Source organism: Lates calcarifer, linkage group LG9 (assembly GCF_001640805.2).
Source record: "Lates calcarifer isolate ASB-BC8 linkage group LG9, TLL_Latcal_v3, whole genome shotgun sequence".
In the NCBI taxonomy this organism is placed as follows: Eukaryota; Metazoa; Chordata; class Actinopteri; family Centropomidae; genus Lates; species Lates calcarifer.
In genome coordinates, this window is record NC_066841.1 from 20,327,104 (window position 1) to 20,343,525 (window position 16,422).

Here is a 16,422-nt window from a genome sequence, read left to right on the forward strand (position 1 = left end):
GCTTGATGGTAAGGAGTGCGGTCTATCCTTACTGTGTTAGGTCGCGTATGTATTGCGCAGAGGTGCAGAATGTTGCGACACAAGGTTCTCTTAACGGGAAGTGGGTGGTCCTACCCAGACCTGGGACGGACATGACAGTAATAGTTTAAAATTAATACAACTTACCTCGACGATTGCTGGTTTTAGCCATAACTAGAGATGGTGTTGATCTAGCGAAGATTAAATTGGGTCCTAACAGATGCCAGTTAGGTAAGTGATAGCCTCTTTTTTATGACTGCGGAAACAATATGGCGCTGGTGTGGATGACAATGTAAGCACCGAGTGTTAAATATTTGATTCGCAACACGGCGACTACTCTGTACATTCTTAGCCAACTTACAGCTATCTTTAAGTTTTCGGAGTTTACTGTTAACTGTTTACTGTTACCACTGTTAACTAACACCGTAATGAATTCTTATGTATCGTGTAGTCTTTGCAGAATTATTACCACTAAGCTAATTTCGCCGTAACGCCTAGCTACGCTAACGAGTCTAGTTGTACAGTGTGTGAGGATGGAGTGTATTAGACAGAGCTGACCCAGCCTTTTCATCTCTAACATTGTGTTTTTATGTTCCTAGGTAGTCAATCATCATGCTGTCTGCGAGAGTGTCCCAGCTGCTGGTATTAGCTTGCCTTGCCTCTTGTCTACCCGCTAGAGGTGGTCAGTACTATTTTGCATTTTAAGTTCCATTTTAACCCCTGACTGTACTGTGGAGTATTATCTTTCAGCAGATGTAGTAACAGCAAACGTAATGTAACCTCAGAGTTCTCTATATTGCTATTTGAATATTAATTGTCACGTGTGTTGCTGCCCTGGGGGTTGACACAGTACCATTAACCCGTAAACAATGATGTGTAGTAGATCTTTTCTATTGTAATTTAACATGTCACAGCTGGAAAAGCCCAGGTGGACCTAATAACGTTGATGATGCCTGCATTCCATTTACATGCTTCAATCCAAGGGCCTTGGTATTATGTATGCTGAGTTCATGACATGGCACACTGAGACACATTAATCATGTTAGTTACACCAGTTTTTTTTACCTGCTGTGACAAGTCAGTATGTTTGCTTGAAAATGATACGTGCTCAGAGGCCTGTACTATGAAGCAGGATATGAAGTTAGAGAGGTGACTTCAGGTTTAACTCTTGGTTTTCAGGGATACGATTGTGGTTCACTTCTTAACTGACTAAATTGCCAGTTGCTCCAGAGCAGGTTATGTAGAGTTTATTGGATCAAAACCTGTCACCAGCCCAACCACTGACCAATCAAATAAGTGGAAATCAACACTCAATCATTCCTAAGGATCCTGACATGGACAAAAGAGTTTACAGTAAAGTGACAAACAGTGAGTAGCAATAGATACTGTTCTAGGCCAGTGGAATCATTCTCCTACTCCAGACTTTTTATGTGTCCACTCTGGTTTTAAAACGGAGCTTCTAACAAACAGAGGGAGAGCTTATACACTAAACAAATACATGATAACTATTATAGCTTTGTTTTAAGTAAACAGAGAATCTTTAATCCCAAAAGAATTCCTGACAGTGTTTTTCCTCTTATTCCATCACTGCAGCTCAGAATAGCATGATGATCACTGGTAATAAAAACAAAACCCTCTGATGTCTTTTATTAGAAAAATGATCCAGACATTGTTAAATAATTTGTATGATTACACATGATTGACCTCTTCAGACATTGACCACTTCTCTCCTCCCCTCTCCGCTTTGGCAGCAGGAACAGTCTGACATTATTTTCACTTTACTAAAAACCTACAACATATATTTTTAACAGTTTATTCATCGTCAGATAAAAAGCAAAAGTATACTCTCAGTAAGAAACTTGAAAATTCCTGTACTTATTTGCAGTATATCCTCAGCCAGTGTTTCTTTTAATATAACAGTAAGTACTTTATGCAGTCTTTCTGATAATGTTGCTTGCAATTAACAACTCTGCCTCTTTCACACGAATTCACTCACAGCTAGACTGGGAAATCCTAGATTGACTTACCGGGTTGTTGACCTCAGTTATATGGCTGCTTAGTGAGACTGTGTTGTCAGGTTTAGTGAAGCCAAATAACGAAAAGATATCCTAGTTATGTTGTTATGTTGGCCTGTGTTGGCTTCTTTAAGGTACCCTGTGGAGTTGGCAAACATAGTTCATCATAGTTCATCACATTTGCTAAGCTGATAATTTTGTAATGTTTTAAAACCTCAATTGTTGACATTTATGTTTTCCAGCCACCTGTTTTTGTTTTCTTTGTCCTGGCTGGCTGTCTTGGTGCATTAGTGCCACCACCTGTTCATCACAATACATGACACAACAAAAGTAGCTAGTTTAGGCCATTTATCTGGTGTGACTACAAGGTTAGCACCAGGGCTAACCACCATGGACTAATGTGCGAACATTCCCAAGTTGTAGTAATGGGGATTTTTCTGTTCCCATCTGTTGATATTTCCTGGGTGCACTGTAACACTCAGAAAATGTGCTGTGGTTTTTTTGTAGTACCAGGTTTTACCACTAGGTGATCCTCCTGTCTCTTTAAAGAGATTGGGTCACAGGGGTGTCCTGCCTTGCTCTGCTCACTAAAGCTGTCATATCTCAGCAAACATAGACTTTCTATTGGTTTTGTGTTAATTGCTTAGGGTATTTGCTTAGAGGTCACAGCATTATGTGAGAAAATGTTGTTTCTGATGCAAGCATGCTACTCATGAGCACTGATTTTACTGAGTTTCATTCTGAATGCTGAGTTAATGTGTTTTCTTGGTTTATTGATTTCCAGAAAATGACAGCCATTTGGTGATAGCCCCACAGGATCCAGTGCTTGACATTGAGACTAACTTCACAGCTACATGCATGATCATTAACACAGCTGAAGTTACAGTAGATGACCTCTACTGGACTCTTTCTGGAACTACTGTACCCAAAGAACAGTACACTAAAATCAACAGAACAACTCTCAATGTCACTCTCCGTGTGACCAGTGAAGAAAGAGAATTGTTAATGTGCCGTTGCAAGAAGGTATCAGTCAGTGTTATCCTGAATGAAGGCAAATTTATGCACGGGATCTTCCTTACAAAAGGCTGTGAGTTGTTTTTTGTTTGTTTGTTTTCATTTTGCCATTATTTAACAGTAGTTGAGGAGGATTGGTGGTGGGGGTGGAGGCTAAAACCTATGGCTGTATTCCATCCACCTGTATTTAATATTCCATAAGTTTGGCAATTTTTATACATTTTGTAATATATATGTATATATATATGTGTGTGTGTATATATATATATATATTAGTTTATGATCAAATTTAGTACAGTGGTGGCTAAAAAGTTGTGAGTTGAAAATAATAAGGGATGCTTTTAATTTTATAATAAATAAATACACACATACACAAAACTAAGAAACATCAAAAACATATGTTAAAAATAGGAAGTTAAAAAGATGTTTGTGTGTTTTTTGTCACAATGTCAGATCTTCCAGGAAAGCCTGAGAATCTGTCCTGTATAGCCCCTCAGGAGGGAAAGCAAATATCTCCAACTGTCACCTGTTACTGGGAACCAGTAGGACGCCAAAGCAAAGATGTCCCTACAACATACACACTGTTTTTTAAAACCATCAAGTGAGTACACATCTAGATTTTTTGTGTGTTTTGCATGTATCGAAAGTGCAGTATGTAGAATGGCAAAAAATTCTAAATGGCAGGAAAATTTGTGTGACACCGTGTTTTCAGCATCATTCCCTAATCCATAGATACCAGAATTTTCTTCTACGCCTTATGGTAGCAAAAAAATTATGCAAAACATTTAGTAATATTTATTATCACATTTACCAACACATGGTGGCATTGTTGCTGCCATTTTTGAATATATGATGCACTGAAGTATGGGGAAGCAGTTCACCAAGGTTCAGTGTTGAAGCCTTTATAGTTGTTGAGAATTTATCAGGGTTCATCGTGTTTTTTCATGTTTTGCTCATTCCGTACATAATCCTAAAAAATCATGATAAAATCATATAAAGTCAACAATTAGAGATCTCATTACCAAAAGTCTTACAACCTATCTCCTGAACATGCTAAACTTTTTAGCGTTTGAACAAAGTTTCTAGCGGCAGGTGTACAGGACTAGTAGCATGTCAAAAAATATACAGAAGAAAATAGAAGAATAAAGAGGAAGATTATTATAGTGTGATTAATGTCAGCAATCATAATTACAAACAAAGATTACTTCAATCACACAGTAAATGACCAAATTCTGATAATTACTGGTAATTCAGTCACAGGGTTAAGCAGTTATTCAACTACATAGTTACGTTTTACATTCTGTCACTCATGCAGCCTGTGACAGACTCCTCTCCTCTCAGACTTTCAAGCCAATGCTGTTGTTCTTTACCAACAGACAGATGAAACTGGCAGCACTACAGATTTCATATTTGACAGAGGCTCATATTTGTGTGTTATTAATGCTTTACCCTAGGTCAGAGCTTTTGATCAAATTGATTCAATTTCATCGTAAGAAGAATTCCGAGTATGTGTATTGTTGGGTAGGCCTTACTGTTGAGCCCATCTAAGTGGTTTTGATTTTTTTTTTTTTTTTTTTGTAGTGATGTCACCTATAATGTGTCAACTCAAGAAAGCAGTTCCCAAGTATTTCTGAAAATTTTCCCCATGTTTATGGAAGTGGAGGTCTGGGTGGTGGCACACAATAAACTGGGAACAATTGAGTCTGAACATCTGAATAAAGAAGCCAGCTATTTTGGTAAGTTAATGTTGTTGTACAGTATAAGTAAGGATTTCACGATACTACCATCTTTATGTTTGCATGTTCTGATCTAGACTGGTCTACCACATTGATTCACCTTAGTGTCTGCTGAAATATGGCTCAAGTACTGATGATTGACATCTGGCATGTTCTTGACTGCTTATTGTGTCTTTTATTGTAGTGAAAACAAACCCTCCAACAGACATCAAGGTCATTTCAGAGAGGAGTTTTCCAACCTCCCTCCTCATTAACTGGACTCGTCCCATTGGCAAACAATATGTGACATTAACATATGAAATCAGATTCTGCCCAAGTGGATCTCAGAATTGGACATATGTAAGTATGTTTGTGTGTCCCTCTGCCCCTTACAGTTATTTCTCATAGTGTGCATTTTCATCACATCAGGCTGGTTGTTTATTTGGGAGATAGATAGACAGATAGACACACACAGACAGGTGACAAAGGAAGAGCCAACATACAGTGTTGTAGTAGGGCCACCATTTGCCACCAGAACAATTTCAGTGCTCCTTGGCTTTGTTTCTACTAGTCTCTGGAACTCTGCTGATATTCCCGCATTTGGTGTTTTGATGATGGTGGTGGAGAGTGCTGTCTAACATGTCGGTCCAAAATCTCCCAATGTCCCAAATGTCCCAAATGTCTCAAAATTTATTGGATGGATGGCCAGACATTCATGTTCCCCCAGGATTACTTGTAATAGCTTTGGTTATTGTATGTGTAAACATCTGGTCAATTGATTGAAGTCTGCTGTTTGTTTTTTCTAATTATTATTTGATAAAATCAATAAAAGAGATGTTTTAATGTGAAGGTACCTCGTGTGGACACTGCCAAAGACATACTGTCCTTCAGACTCCAGTATCTTCAGCCATACACAGTTTATATCACTCAGGTGCGCTGCAAAACTGATAGAGAGGGCTACGGTTACTGGAGTGAATGGAGCACCAGTGTGTCCAAGAGAACACCAGAGGCCCGTGAGTATTATTGCTGGTCATTCAGATTAGTTTCACGACATAAAAACACAAAATAGAAGTTAGTGTTCAAAGACAATTGAAAGACTTCAGATTAATATATTGTGTAACTGATTTGTCATACCTGATGACTCCTTGAAACCTTTCTTGAAGCACTACAAAATATGTCCTGTGCAGCCTCATAAATTGCCCCTCGAGGCAATGGCACAAAGTCTCGCTGAATTGGTGAATTTGCTCATTTTAGTGTTGAGTTGTAGATTTGGAAGATATGATGTGATGATTTACTGTTTGCTCTTTTGATTGACTAAAAGAGTTATTTTTGTCTTTTCTTTTTCTTGGCCAAGGACCAAAAGGTAAACCGGACTTGTGGAAAATCATGGCTGATAGTAACAGCATTAATGGCCGACAAGTGCAGTTTATGTGCAAGGTAAATTCCCACATGCCATTCAGCTATTACACCTGCTAATACTCACGTAACTGTGTGCATCTTAAAACATAAACCATCGAACACTCTTGCTTGGACAGTGCCTGGAATCTAATGTGTAATGTAACTGCTTGTTGTAAATATTTGCCTCGATTCTCATAAAAAATCACATCACAGTCTATGAATTTACCAGAATGTGGTTGATTTCATTATTTAGTGATTTTATAGTGTTAAAATTCTTAGCAGTGTGCAATAGTTAACCTTGATCAGTGTGTCCCCAACTGTGCCATTGTGAGTCCTTGAAGTTGAGGGAACTGGTCATCTTGGGGCATTCAGTACAGAACACAGTAGATAGGGTTGATATACTCATGAAAAATATGGAAATTCATAGAATTTAAATTGCATCCCCCAGGTCTTGGAAGGCTATTGAAAAATTGTGGCAAAAATTTTCATTGATAGTTTAACACTGTTGGATACTAACCTTAGCAGATAATGTGCTATTTTATTCATCATTTCTTGGCTTTGTGAACAAAGTGCAGATCAGACATCTTCTGAGTTGTAGGAATGTGTATTTTCTCACAATGAAACTAAGTTAGGAGTCTTCCCCCTGCTTCAAACTCTATGCTGGGAACACAGAAATGATATTGATTTCCACAGCAGACTTATTTTTTTAATCTCTTTATCAAACAAAGTTCCAAAGGTGCGATAACCAAAGTCAAAGTCCAGAGCACAAAAAGGTATAGATAGAGATATTTTCTATTATTTGGTTTCAAATATAAGCACAGACAAGAGAGATGCATAAATATGGAGAACTAGTGCTTAATTATGTTTCTCAATCAGTTTTAAAGGCTTAAGACAGAGACTTTGCTGCAGTATTAATCCCTTGTCTGTCAGGGCTGAAGCTGGGACTCCATGAGACAATGACAAGTTAACTGCTGGAGTGTCACCAAAGCTCTGGACTTGTTAAAAATTGAGATTTGCTTTAAAGTACTTTTTTTTATTATCATTAGATAATAAGAGATTACAGAGTGCACACTGGAATAAAATGGTAAGAGTAAGCAAAATAATATCAAAATGTACCCAAGTGGTTTCTTTGAGATAATGGCATCCCACTTCCTATGGAAACACTTTGCTGCAGTCAAGTCAATTGTTTTTCTGTGCAACCCCTGGTAATGTTACTTCCTGTTTTGATGCTGAAAGGTAACAGACACTGTGTTGCTTTGTCCTGCCAGGATCCTGTGTTTACTAATGGGAGGATAATACGATATGAAATAGAGATCCAAGACCAAAAGGATAAAGTCAAGAATGAGTGGGAGAGTATCCCAGTCAACAGGTCAGAGGCTGACAGCAGCTCTATCCAGAGGAAAGTTACTGTCCTTAAAGAGATTCACCTGCCTGACAAGAAATCCATACACGTGTCCATCATTGCCGTCAATTCTGAGGGAAAATCTGATGCAGCATCGTTAATCATCCCTGAAAAAGCACATGGTAGGTGTTCATGGTGACTCTGAGCTACAGGTCACACTCTAAAGGGATGTGGGAAACGTACAATCTAAACCATTGCATGTATTAATTTCAGTGTAAACTCACCACACCAGCAGGGATGTTTTGCTACATTACTATACACCACTGTCATGTGTCATATATAACTCTTCTGGTGATAGCATGTCTTTTTCTGTGGAGTGGTCAATGAAAGAGGAGAAGACATGAACCATTTAAGTTTATGGTAGCCATCTTCCCTTGGCCATCAGGCTGCTCCCAACTATTTAGTCCATTTTACACGTTCATGTGTCATGCATAATACAGTGCGAAGCACTGCTCCACCACGCGGCTGCTGTGTTTTGGACTTAAAGAGCTGATTGGCAATGCCTCCCACAGAATACTACTACAGAGACTCCAGCTTTGTTTATCCAACTGCAGCTGAGCTTTCAGCAGCAGGCTGGACTTTGGTAATACTTACTAGCATTACCTAAAAGTTTACCTCTTAAATTGAGAGTATTTTGTCTGACAACAGCTGACCGAGTTGTTTAATTATCAGCACATTGACAACAATTACAAACAATTTACAGAAATAACAATGTGCTGTAGTAGCAGCAGTAACGCTCACAAAAAGACTAAAGATTGAACAACATAGACATCAGTCAATGTCAGTCCTTACTCCTGTCCTCTGTCTTCAGATATGGCCAGTAAAGTTTACAATAATCTGACAAATGTTAAGATCACGCTATGGTTGTGTAAAGCATGCTGGGAGACTGACAAAACTGTTGTTGAAGTGTCCACAGCAGCTCACGTGCTCACGTGATGTGTGCAGCCCCACTCTTAGCAGAGAGGACAGAGAGCAGCACGGCCATAAACAATTAAATAGAAAATCAATATATGGTAGTCAGTGTTGATATTGAGGGAGCCGTCACAAATAAGGAGCACTGGTGCTCCTAGTTTAAAAAATGAGTTGCACTGTCTCCAAAAGTGATTGCAGAATGCGACTAAATGGTCATAGTCTGGAGCCTTGGCCTGTTTACTACAAATTATGAACACCTTACTGATGATTATGTTTTGTAAAGCTTTTCTATGTATAAACTAGCTTTCAAGCTGTATTCAATTTCTTAATAAGTTTTAACACATCACACTTACATTGTACATTGACTCATCTAGATAGGAGATACAGTTCCTCAGTAAATTAACTCTGGTCTAAACCAGGGCTAAAAAGGTGAGAAATTACTTGTTGGAATAAGTGCATTTGTGTGTGTGTGTATTACAGAACTTGACCCAGTGGAAGAGTTGAGGGTATGGCCTGATGGGGGCCAGATGTGGTTGGAATGGAAACCCCCCAGCAACAGAGCTGCGTCAGAGTATGTGGTGGAGTGGGTCACTGGTGATAAGATAGACTGGCAGAGGGAAGACAGAAGCACCACACGCACTGTCATTAAAGGTAATCTCTTTCTTCTTCCTACAAATGTATTGTAAAGTTTGTGATATGTATTCAACATTCCATTTAAGTGATATTTTACCCATAATCTGTCCTTCTTGAGAATAAACTACTCACACAGATGAGTAAAGTGGCTGTAAAAGGCTGTGTAGTTTGATCCATCATGGAGAGCAGACTGTGGTCAGTTTGGATGTACATTCACCACTTTGTGGGTGGGACATAAATATTCTGTAAAATGGAACAATTTGATTTAATTGTAACATATACATAATGATTATTTTTAAATAATAGGCTTTTACCAGGCTGTTGTTCCAATGTACCACAAGTCTTTGAAAAGAAAATGAATTTAACAAGTAAAAAAAAAAAAGAAAAAAAAGAAGTAAGAACTGAGTAAGCATGCACGCTGAAAAGAAAACCTAAGCAAGCAAGTCACAAAATGACAAGACTGCCAAAAAAAAGCACAGAGAAGCAATTACATCACTGAGAAATCACCAGAATGAGAATGAGGAAAATCAGTGCCCATTGTCTACAGACCTGTTACATTGGTAAGTAGCGCCCTCTGGTGGGTCTTGTGCTGCCACCTTCAAAGACAGACTTTTGATTGGTCATCTGTTAAACACTCAGCATGTTAGCAAAGGACCGCTGCATAAATGTATACACCAATCAGCCACAAAAAAACACTGACAGGTGAAGTGAATAACATAAGTCATTGCAGTGCAATACAATGACATCTGTTATGGTGGCAGCAATATGATACTGTAGGGCACAGTTAACTACAAACTTACTACAGCCACCTTTCAAGCCTACAGGGTATGTCATATTCAAAAGCAAGATTAAGGTGGAGTACCACTTTACTGATACTCCCCTTTACACTAAATACATAGTTTTTACAGTGTACAGTGTACTCTAACATTTAATGTTAACTTTTGATCTTAATGTCAAATCTAGGCAAACTGGAGAAGTTTATTTGCTACACTGTGTCTGTGTATCCAATATACTCTGGAAAAGTGATTGGGAAGCCAGCAAGTAAAGAAGTCTATCAGGAGGAAGGAGGTAAGATAACATACTCATTGTGAATAGTAAACCATTGTATTTTGTGTGAGTGTGTTTGTATGTAAATGTATATCAATCTGTTCCACTGGAGATTTTACCACATTTCATCAATTTGTAGTCAGTATATATTTGTATTCAGAGGCACAGTTTTATGACTAGCAGAACTGATGTTGCTATAATTGTTGCAGCTCCACTGGAAGGCCCCATTGTTAGTCTGAATGGTAAACCAGGACGTAATGAAGCTGAGCTAGTGTGGACAGAGATTCCCAAATATAGACGGCAAGGCTTCATCACAAGCTACACGATATATTGTACAAGTGAGACTTCGCGAGACACACGTGGTATGTACCTGTCACATGGTTTCTTGAATAGGCTCGAAACTATGTTTATTAGTGTTGGACTGAAAGAATGGCTTTACTAACTGAATACCTTGCAATGTCAGTGTTGCCAATGTAGAATAATGTTAATTCTTGAGCCTGTTTAGTCCATTTATTTTACTTATTTTGTATTTATTCTACTCTTTGTGTTTATTTGATTTGTCTTGTTTTGATGATCTCTCTTTGCTCCTTTGCATAGAGATAACAGTGCCAGCTAACACCACCTCATACACTCTGAGGTCATTGTCAGGCAACACCAACTATGCCATTTCAATCAAGGCTTCAACCAAAGGAGGCTCAGTCACTGGCATTAATCACTCATTCACCACTCTGAAATATGGTGAGTGTAAAGTCAGATCTCTGCTTTTCTAAACCATATTATATAATAAAACAACATAATAGATCACACACACAAAGCCGCAGCCAAAGCTAAGTTTGTACTCTGACATGTAGTGTACTGATACTGTTAATTGATACCTGCGATGTGGCCTGATTGGCAAAATATTGAACTGCAACCATTTACATATTTAGTCTTTGTAAATACCCCACTAAATAGAAAAACTGCAGTAACACAAAACTTTGCAACGCTGACTATTTGTGGCAAGCTCAGTAAATTTCGTCCTATATGTTTGCTTTAACCATCAGTTTAAGGCTCTTGCAGTTACTATTTGCAAAAAATGATAATAATAATATCTCATATCATATACACTGAGAAACTATGTAGTGAAGAAAAAGAAGAATTTGACCATGTACTGATATGTTATCTAGTGTTCCTTTGAGAAGTCAGGCACTGATATAAACCATCCAGTGAATGCCTTCTGTCATAAGATCTTTGTATAAGAGACCAAGGACATAAATAACTGTGCAGGTCTGATAAGGGGTGCAAGCAGTACAGTAACATACATTATGGCTACTTAACAGCAGCTGAGCTGCCATAACTGAAGTTTGTATTTTCACTCAGGTGTTGTTTTCTCTAAATATCCTCTGTTTTCCCCTCAGCACAAGGAGAGATTGAGCTCATCGTGGTTGGAGTAAGCCTTGGCTTTCTGTTCGTTGTTGTCATGACCATGCTGCTCTGTATCTACAAAAAAGATGTGTAAGTGACTCTGAACATGTTGTTGTCTAAGAGCAGGGTTTGAGGCTCACTATGAATGTCTTTGAAGAGAGATTGTGAAAGTGGGCACCACAGGGTTCCCATTCACACTATTCAATGTATCTTACCCCTTGAGTGTAGTCATTCATAACAACTGGACAGTAATAGTTAAACTATCAATAGTTTAAGTTAAACTATCAATATTCATATCAAATTCACCACTGCCCATGGTGAAAAACTGCAAATCCCCATTGCTCAGATACATTGTGAATGAAAGCATTTTAAATTACTATTATAGCTTTGGATCCATAGATTACAAGATAACCCCTCAGTGTTGCATCACTTACAGGATCAAGAGGAACCTCTGGCCTCAGATTCCAAACCCTGGAGAAAGCACCATTGGAAACTGGTCTCCTGATTATCCTTTGAAAGTAAGGACTTTCTTTGCACTGACACACAAGGGTTACAACATGTACATTATTAAATATATGGTATATCTACTGTAACAATATAACCTGTAGAAGGTTCGCTTGCATATAGCTGATTTTTCAAGCTCCATGTTGTTACTGGGACTGACCACTGCAATCACTCAGTAGATGAGCTGCAGCAATTAAAAGACCTCAGAGTGTTTGTTTGATAACTTTGTCCACTCAGGTCTTGTTTCTCTTTAACAAGCCTGCTGTTAATCTAAGTTAAGATCACTGCTGATCAGGGTTTAAAATTTTAGCACAGAGAAAATCTATTTTAATGTATAATATGATACATTTTTAGCTTTGGAAATGAGAGAGAAATTATGAGAATTTAGGGTGGTAAATTTAGAATTGGCAGTGCTGTGGCAGTATGTGTTTGAATGTTTGATCCTGATGTGGGTGTGGTATGAATCTGCCCACGGTGTTAGATTTAGTGCGTCACTACAACTAACAGACAACAGGCAGATGAATCTGGAGAGCTTCTAGATAGTACTCATAGTCACTGTGATGTTATACTAATGTCATAAATTTCCTAACACACACATACCTTTTTAGTACTTACTTTTAAAAAAAATAGAATAATGTAATACTACTTGTGTTAACTGTCTTTGTACTTATTTTTGTCTTGACCATCGTTGTGTAAACCACAGCACTGAAGGAACCAGTTTGGTATCCTTGTACATTGAGTATTGTACATGTAGAAAATAACAATAAATTCTACCTTGCACCTTGCAGAGCCACAACAGAATTTACACTCAGGGTCCTATTTATTAGCAGCTAAAACTATGACAAGTAAAAGGGCTGCTGCAATAATCAAGCCATGAAGAAAAAAAGCTTGTAAAATGGTCCCTTAGTTTTGAGAGTAAGAAAAGATTGTATTTTAGAATCTAAGATGATGAAAACATGACTTGCTGTGAAAAATCATGATTGCTCAAATGGTATCTTGCTTATATTATTATCAAATAAAATGCTAAGACTTAAGAGAGCTGCCAGTAACAAAGATCTGTGTGCCAGGGGTATGACGTACATACATAGAGGAAATAAAATTAATCCCAGAATTGACCCCCAAGGCACACCATACTTAATGTGCATGAATGAAGAAACTAAATAGACTTTTTTTTAAATTACTGCCGGATGTTGTGCATGTGTTTTCACTGTCACAGACTGGTCTCTTGTCAACCAATCCCTGTGTTTATTACAAACAAACTTGTCCATGAGAATTCACATCAGCCATTGCAACAAAGTCTTAGTTCTTCTTAGTTTAGAAGTTCTCACTGTTCCTTAGTCAGAGTTGGTCTTAGCAGCTTTATGAATAGGATTTATGGGAAAGCTTTTAGTTAGAAACTTTTAGTGCAACTTAGGAGTACTCTTCTTAGTAAGATTAAAGGCTTCGTAAATATGGGCCCATGTCTGCCTACCATAACAACTGATGATTAAAAAAAGGACATTTCCTACAAAATGTAGCATGCAAAACATTTCTGAAATGCATGAAGATGTGAGATGTATTAATGCAGCTGGATAATATAAGGGGCAGAGTTCTGCAGAACAGGACACACAGACCAGGTTCTGTGGGTTACAGCGTGGGGTTGTTCTGGATCTGGCTTGTTCCGGCGAATGTCACAGATACTCGATCAGATTGGGATCTGAGGAATTTGGAGGCCAGATCAACGTCTTTGCCTTTTTTTGTCCTTGAGCTATTTCTGAGCAGTTTTTACAGAGTGGTGTCTGATTTTCACATCATGTGTTTTTCTGTGGATAATAAAACACAGCTGTCAAGTCTCATTTGCTTTAATCTGATTTTAATTCAACTTTTCTCTTCAACTTGACCCCTCCCCTACAGGCAGAGACACCAAAGGAGAACTGTGTGTCTGGCATCAGTGTGCTTGATGTGGATGCGTGTGATGGAAAGTGTGTATTTGAGGAGGACAAGGCCAGTCTTCCTCTGAAGAAGGACAAGTATCTGTCTGAGGAGCACAGCAGTGGCATCGGTGGCTCCTCCTGCATGTCCTCACCTCGCCAGAGTGTGTCTGACAGCGATGAGGGCGGTGACATGGCTGACACTACAGCCAGCACTGTTCAGTACTCCTCGGTGGTGGCCTCCAATGGTTATAAGGGTCAGACCCCAAGCTCCCAACCCCAGCAGTCCATATTTTCACGGTCTGAGTCCACGCAGCCCCTGCTGGACTCTGAGGAGAACTCAGACATGTTGGTGCAGGAGGGCAGCAGACAGTCCCACCGGTTCCCACAACAGCCCTGCTTCACACACAGCACCAACTCTGCTGACTTCAACCAGATGGAGATGGAGCAGCAGGAGGTGCTGGAGCCTCTGGACTTCTGTCCCCTGGAGGAGGACTCAGAGCAGACAACACCTACAGACGACCAGTCAGCTGACTGGCTGCCAGCAGCACCAGTCTCCAGCTACATGCCTCAGCTGGGTGGCTACAGGCCACAGTGAGACAGACCGGGCTCACATCATCTGTGTGAATGCTCTGTGCCTTTGTTATTGTTAAATGTGCATTTCAAGTCTGTGAAGGAGTGAAGATGACTGTACCAGTATGTCTTTTGCACATAAGCAAGTATAAATAAGATGATTTGGGAAAATGCTCTGTTATATACAATGTGAATAAGAGCTTGGAGCAGTGGTTTACTAACTGTGTTCACATGGAACAATTATAAGCCATATCTTTGTAGTAAATGAATGGCCAAAAATACATAACATGTGTATATGGATGCTTTGAGCTACACAGTAAATGTTACATTTCAAAATGTCTTCTAAACATGACACAAGTGTGAATCACAGATTCAGGACTGAAGGGTGCTACAGCAGACACCCTCTGTTTGAACAGTCTCTTGCTGTAGTGCCCTCTTGTGGAGGATGTTACAGGGGATGTTACAAATTGTTACCTGGCCATTGTTATTCAATGTACATTCTGTATGTTTTCAGCTTAAGTAGATACACTGCAAATGAATGTAATCAAATAACATGAATTCATACTGACATGTACTGCTTATGAGATGCCAGTGCATGTTCAATCAAAAGTTTCATTTAACTGCCTTTCAAAATGAAGAAAAGGAAATGGGAAAAACAACATATGAGTAATGTTCACTTTCTTACTGTACATTACTCATATGGCATAATTTAGTTGAGGGTGACTCCACTACTTCATTTGAGGATTTTAGGTCTTTAATGTTCATTTCATATATAGAAACAAAATTATTCTGTTATAATACTCAGTGTTCACTGTGGCTATGACAGTCAGCATTACCTCTTCCTTTCTTATCTAGTGTTGAGATACAATGTTGAATTTACTAACCTAAACAGCTGTGGTCCTGTGCTCCTTACTATAAGAACCCTCTGATATCAGTCCCTGATGGACCTAATATGTCACTTTCAACTGGCATCAGCTCGGTGTTACAGTAAACTCACGTCCTGCTGTGAAAAATCAGTCGATTTCTGATTTTTTTTGCACTGCATACAATGTCGAGCAGTTATTGAGAAGCATCGTGACAACATGATCAGTCACTCACCTGTGATCCTAGTCAGACCTGATCTCAGCAGCAAAACATCTTACTTAAAGTGGCTACAATCAATATTTTTAGAATAATGTATGGAATAATGTAAGAGGGGTGTGTGGTAGTGATGAGAATTGGCTGGATCTGCAGCTCCCCTCAGTTTTAGATTCAGCTCATTGTTTATCTTTGATGTTTGGGTTCATTCTCACCACTCTTGTGTCATTTCCGGCAGCAGCAGCAAAAAAAGCTTTGATAAACCCACCACTGTATTCTACCTGCTTAACAGCAGACACAGACAGACAAGCTGGTGAACATCGAAGAGCATTTAGCAGCTAGAGATGTAGGTGGACGTAACACCAGTCCAAATGAATGACCATGTAGCTGGATGTGGAAACAAGCAACTGTTTGCTAAGAAGTTCACCATATCAACCTAAAAGGTGATATGTTTGCTTCGAAGAGGCCAAAACATTCAGTTACTGCCATTTTCTGAAATATGACAAAGTAAGAGACATATTAATGAAACACCTGTGGATACAAGACAGTGGAGGACTACCTTTAAACAACTGACCAGCACTATTTTCAGTTTGAACTGTTGAAGAGGTCACATATTTAGCTGCAGATGAAGGTTAAGGTTCTTTTTGGAACACTCTAAATGATTATCATTATATAATATGAAATAAATCTTTTAACTAATGTTTTGATGTCAGCTGGCATTATTGTTCTTCAGACTTTACCTTGCTCAAGAGGAATAGATGAAAATTAAGATGTACTGACTCACTAAGTCAGTGGATACT

At 38.8% G+C, this 16,422-nt stretch overlaps 1 protein-coding gene across 1 annotated transcript; it reads left to right on the forward strand.

The window, feature by feature from the left end:
* The first annotated feature begins 102 nt into the window (after positions 1-102).
* On the forward strand, positions 103-16,322 carry il6st (interleukin 6 cytokine family signal transduce). The gene is made up of 16 exons (XM_018667798.2): positions 103-249; positions 618-700; positions 2,818-3,120; positions 3,501-3,648; positions 4,629-4,783; positions 4,968-5,122; positions 5,613-5,775; positions 6,117-6,199; positions 7,429-7,684; positions 8,955-9,125; positions 10,071-10,175; positions 10,364-10,516; positions 10,752-10,892; positions 11,552-11,648; positions 11,995-12,076; positions 13,956-16,322. Exons 2-16 carry the CDS (start codon positions 631-633, stop codon positions 14,568-14,570), a joined length of 2,697 nt encoding a protein of 898 aa, XP_018523314.1. The 5' UTR covers positions 103-249; positions 618-630; the 3' UTR covers positions 14,571-16,322.
* Positions 16,323-16,422: the final 100 nt, after the last annotated feature.

Bases quoted from the DNA above. Each gene is read 5' to 3' on its own strand.
- il6st (XM_018667798.2), top strand. From the start codon at position 631: ATGCTGTCTGCGAGAGTGTCCCAGCTGCTGGTATTAGCTTGCCTTGCC. The intron at 3,121-3,500 runs GTGAGTTGTTTT...TCACAATGTCAG, and splicing joins GATCTTCCTTACAAAAGGCT to ATCTTCCAGGAAAGCCTGAG. The intron at 4,784-4,967 runs GTAAGTTAATGT...CTTTTATTGTAG, and splicing joins TAAAGAAGCCAGCTATTTTG to TGAAAACAAACCCTCCAACA.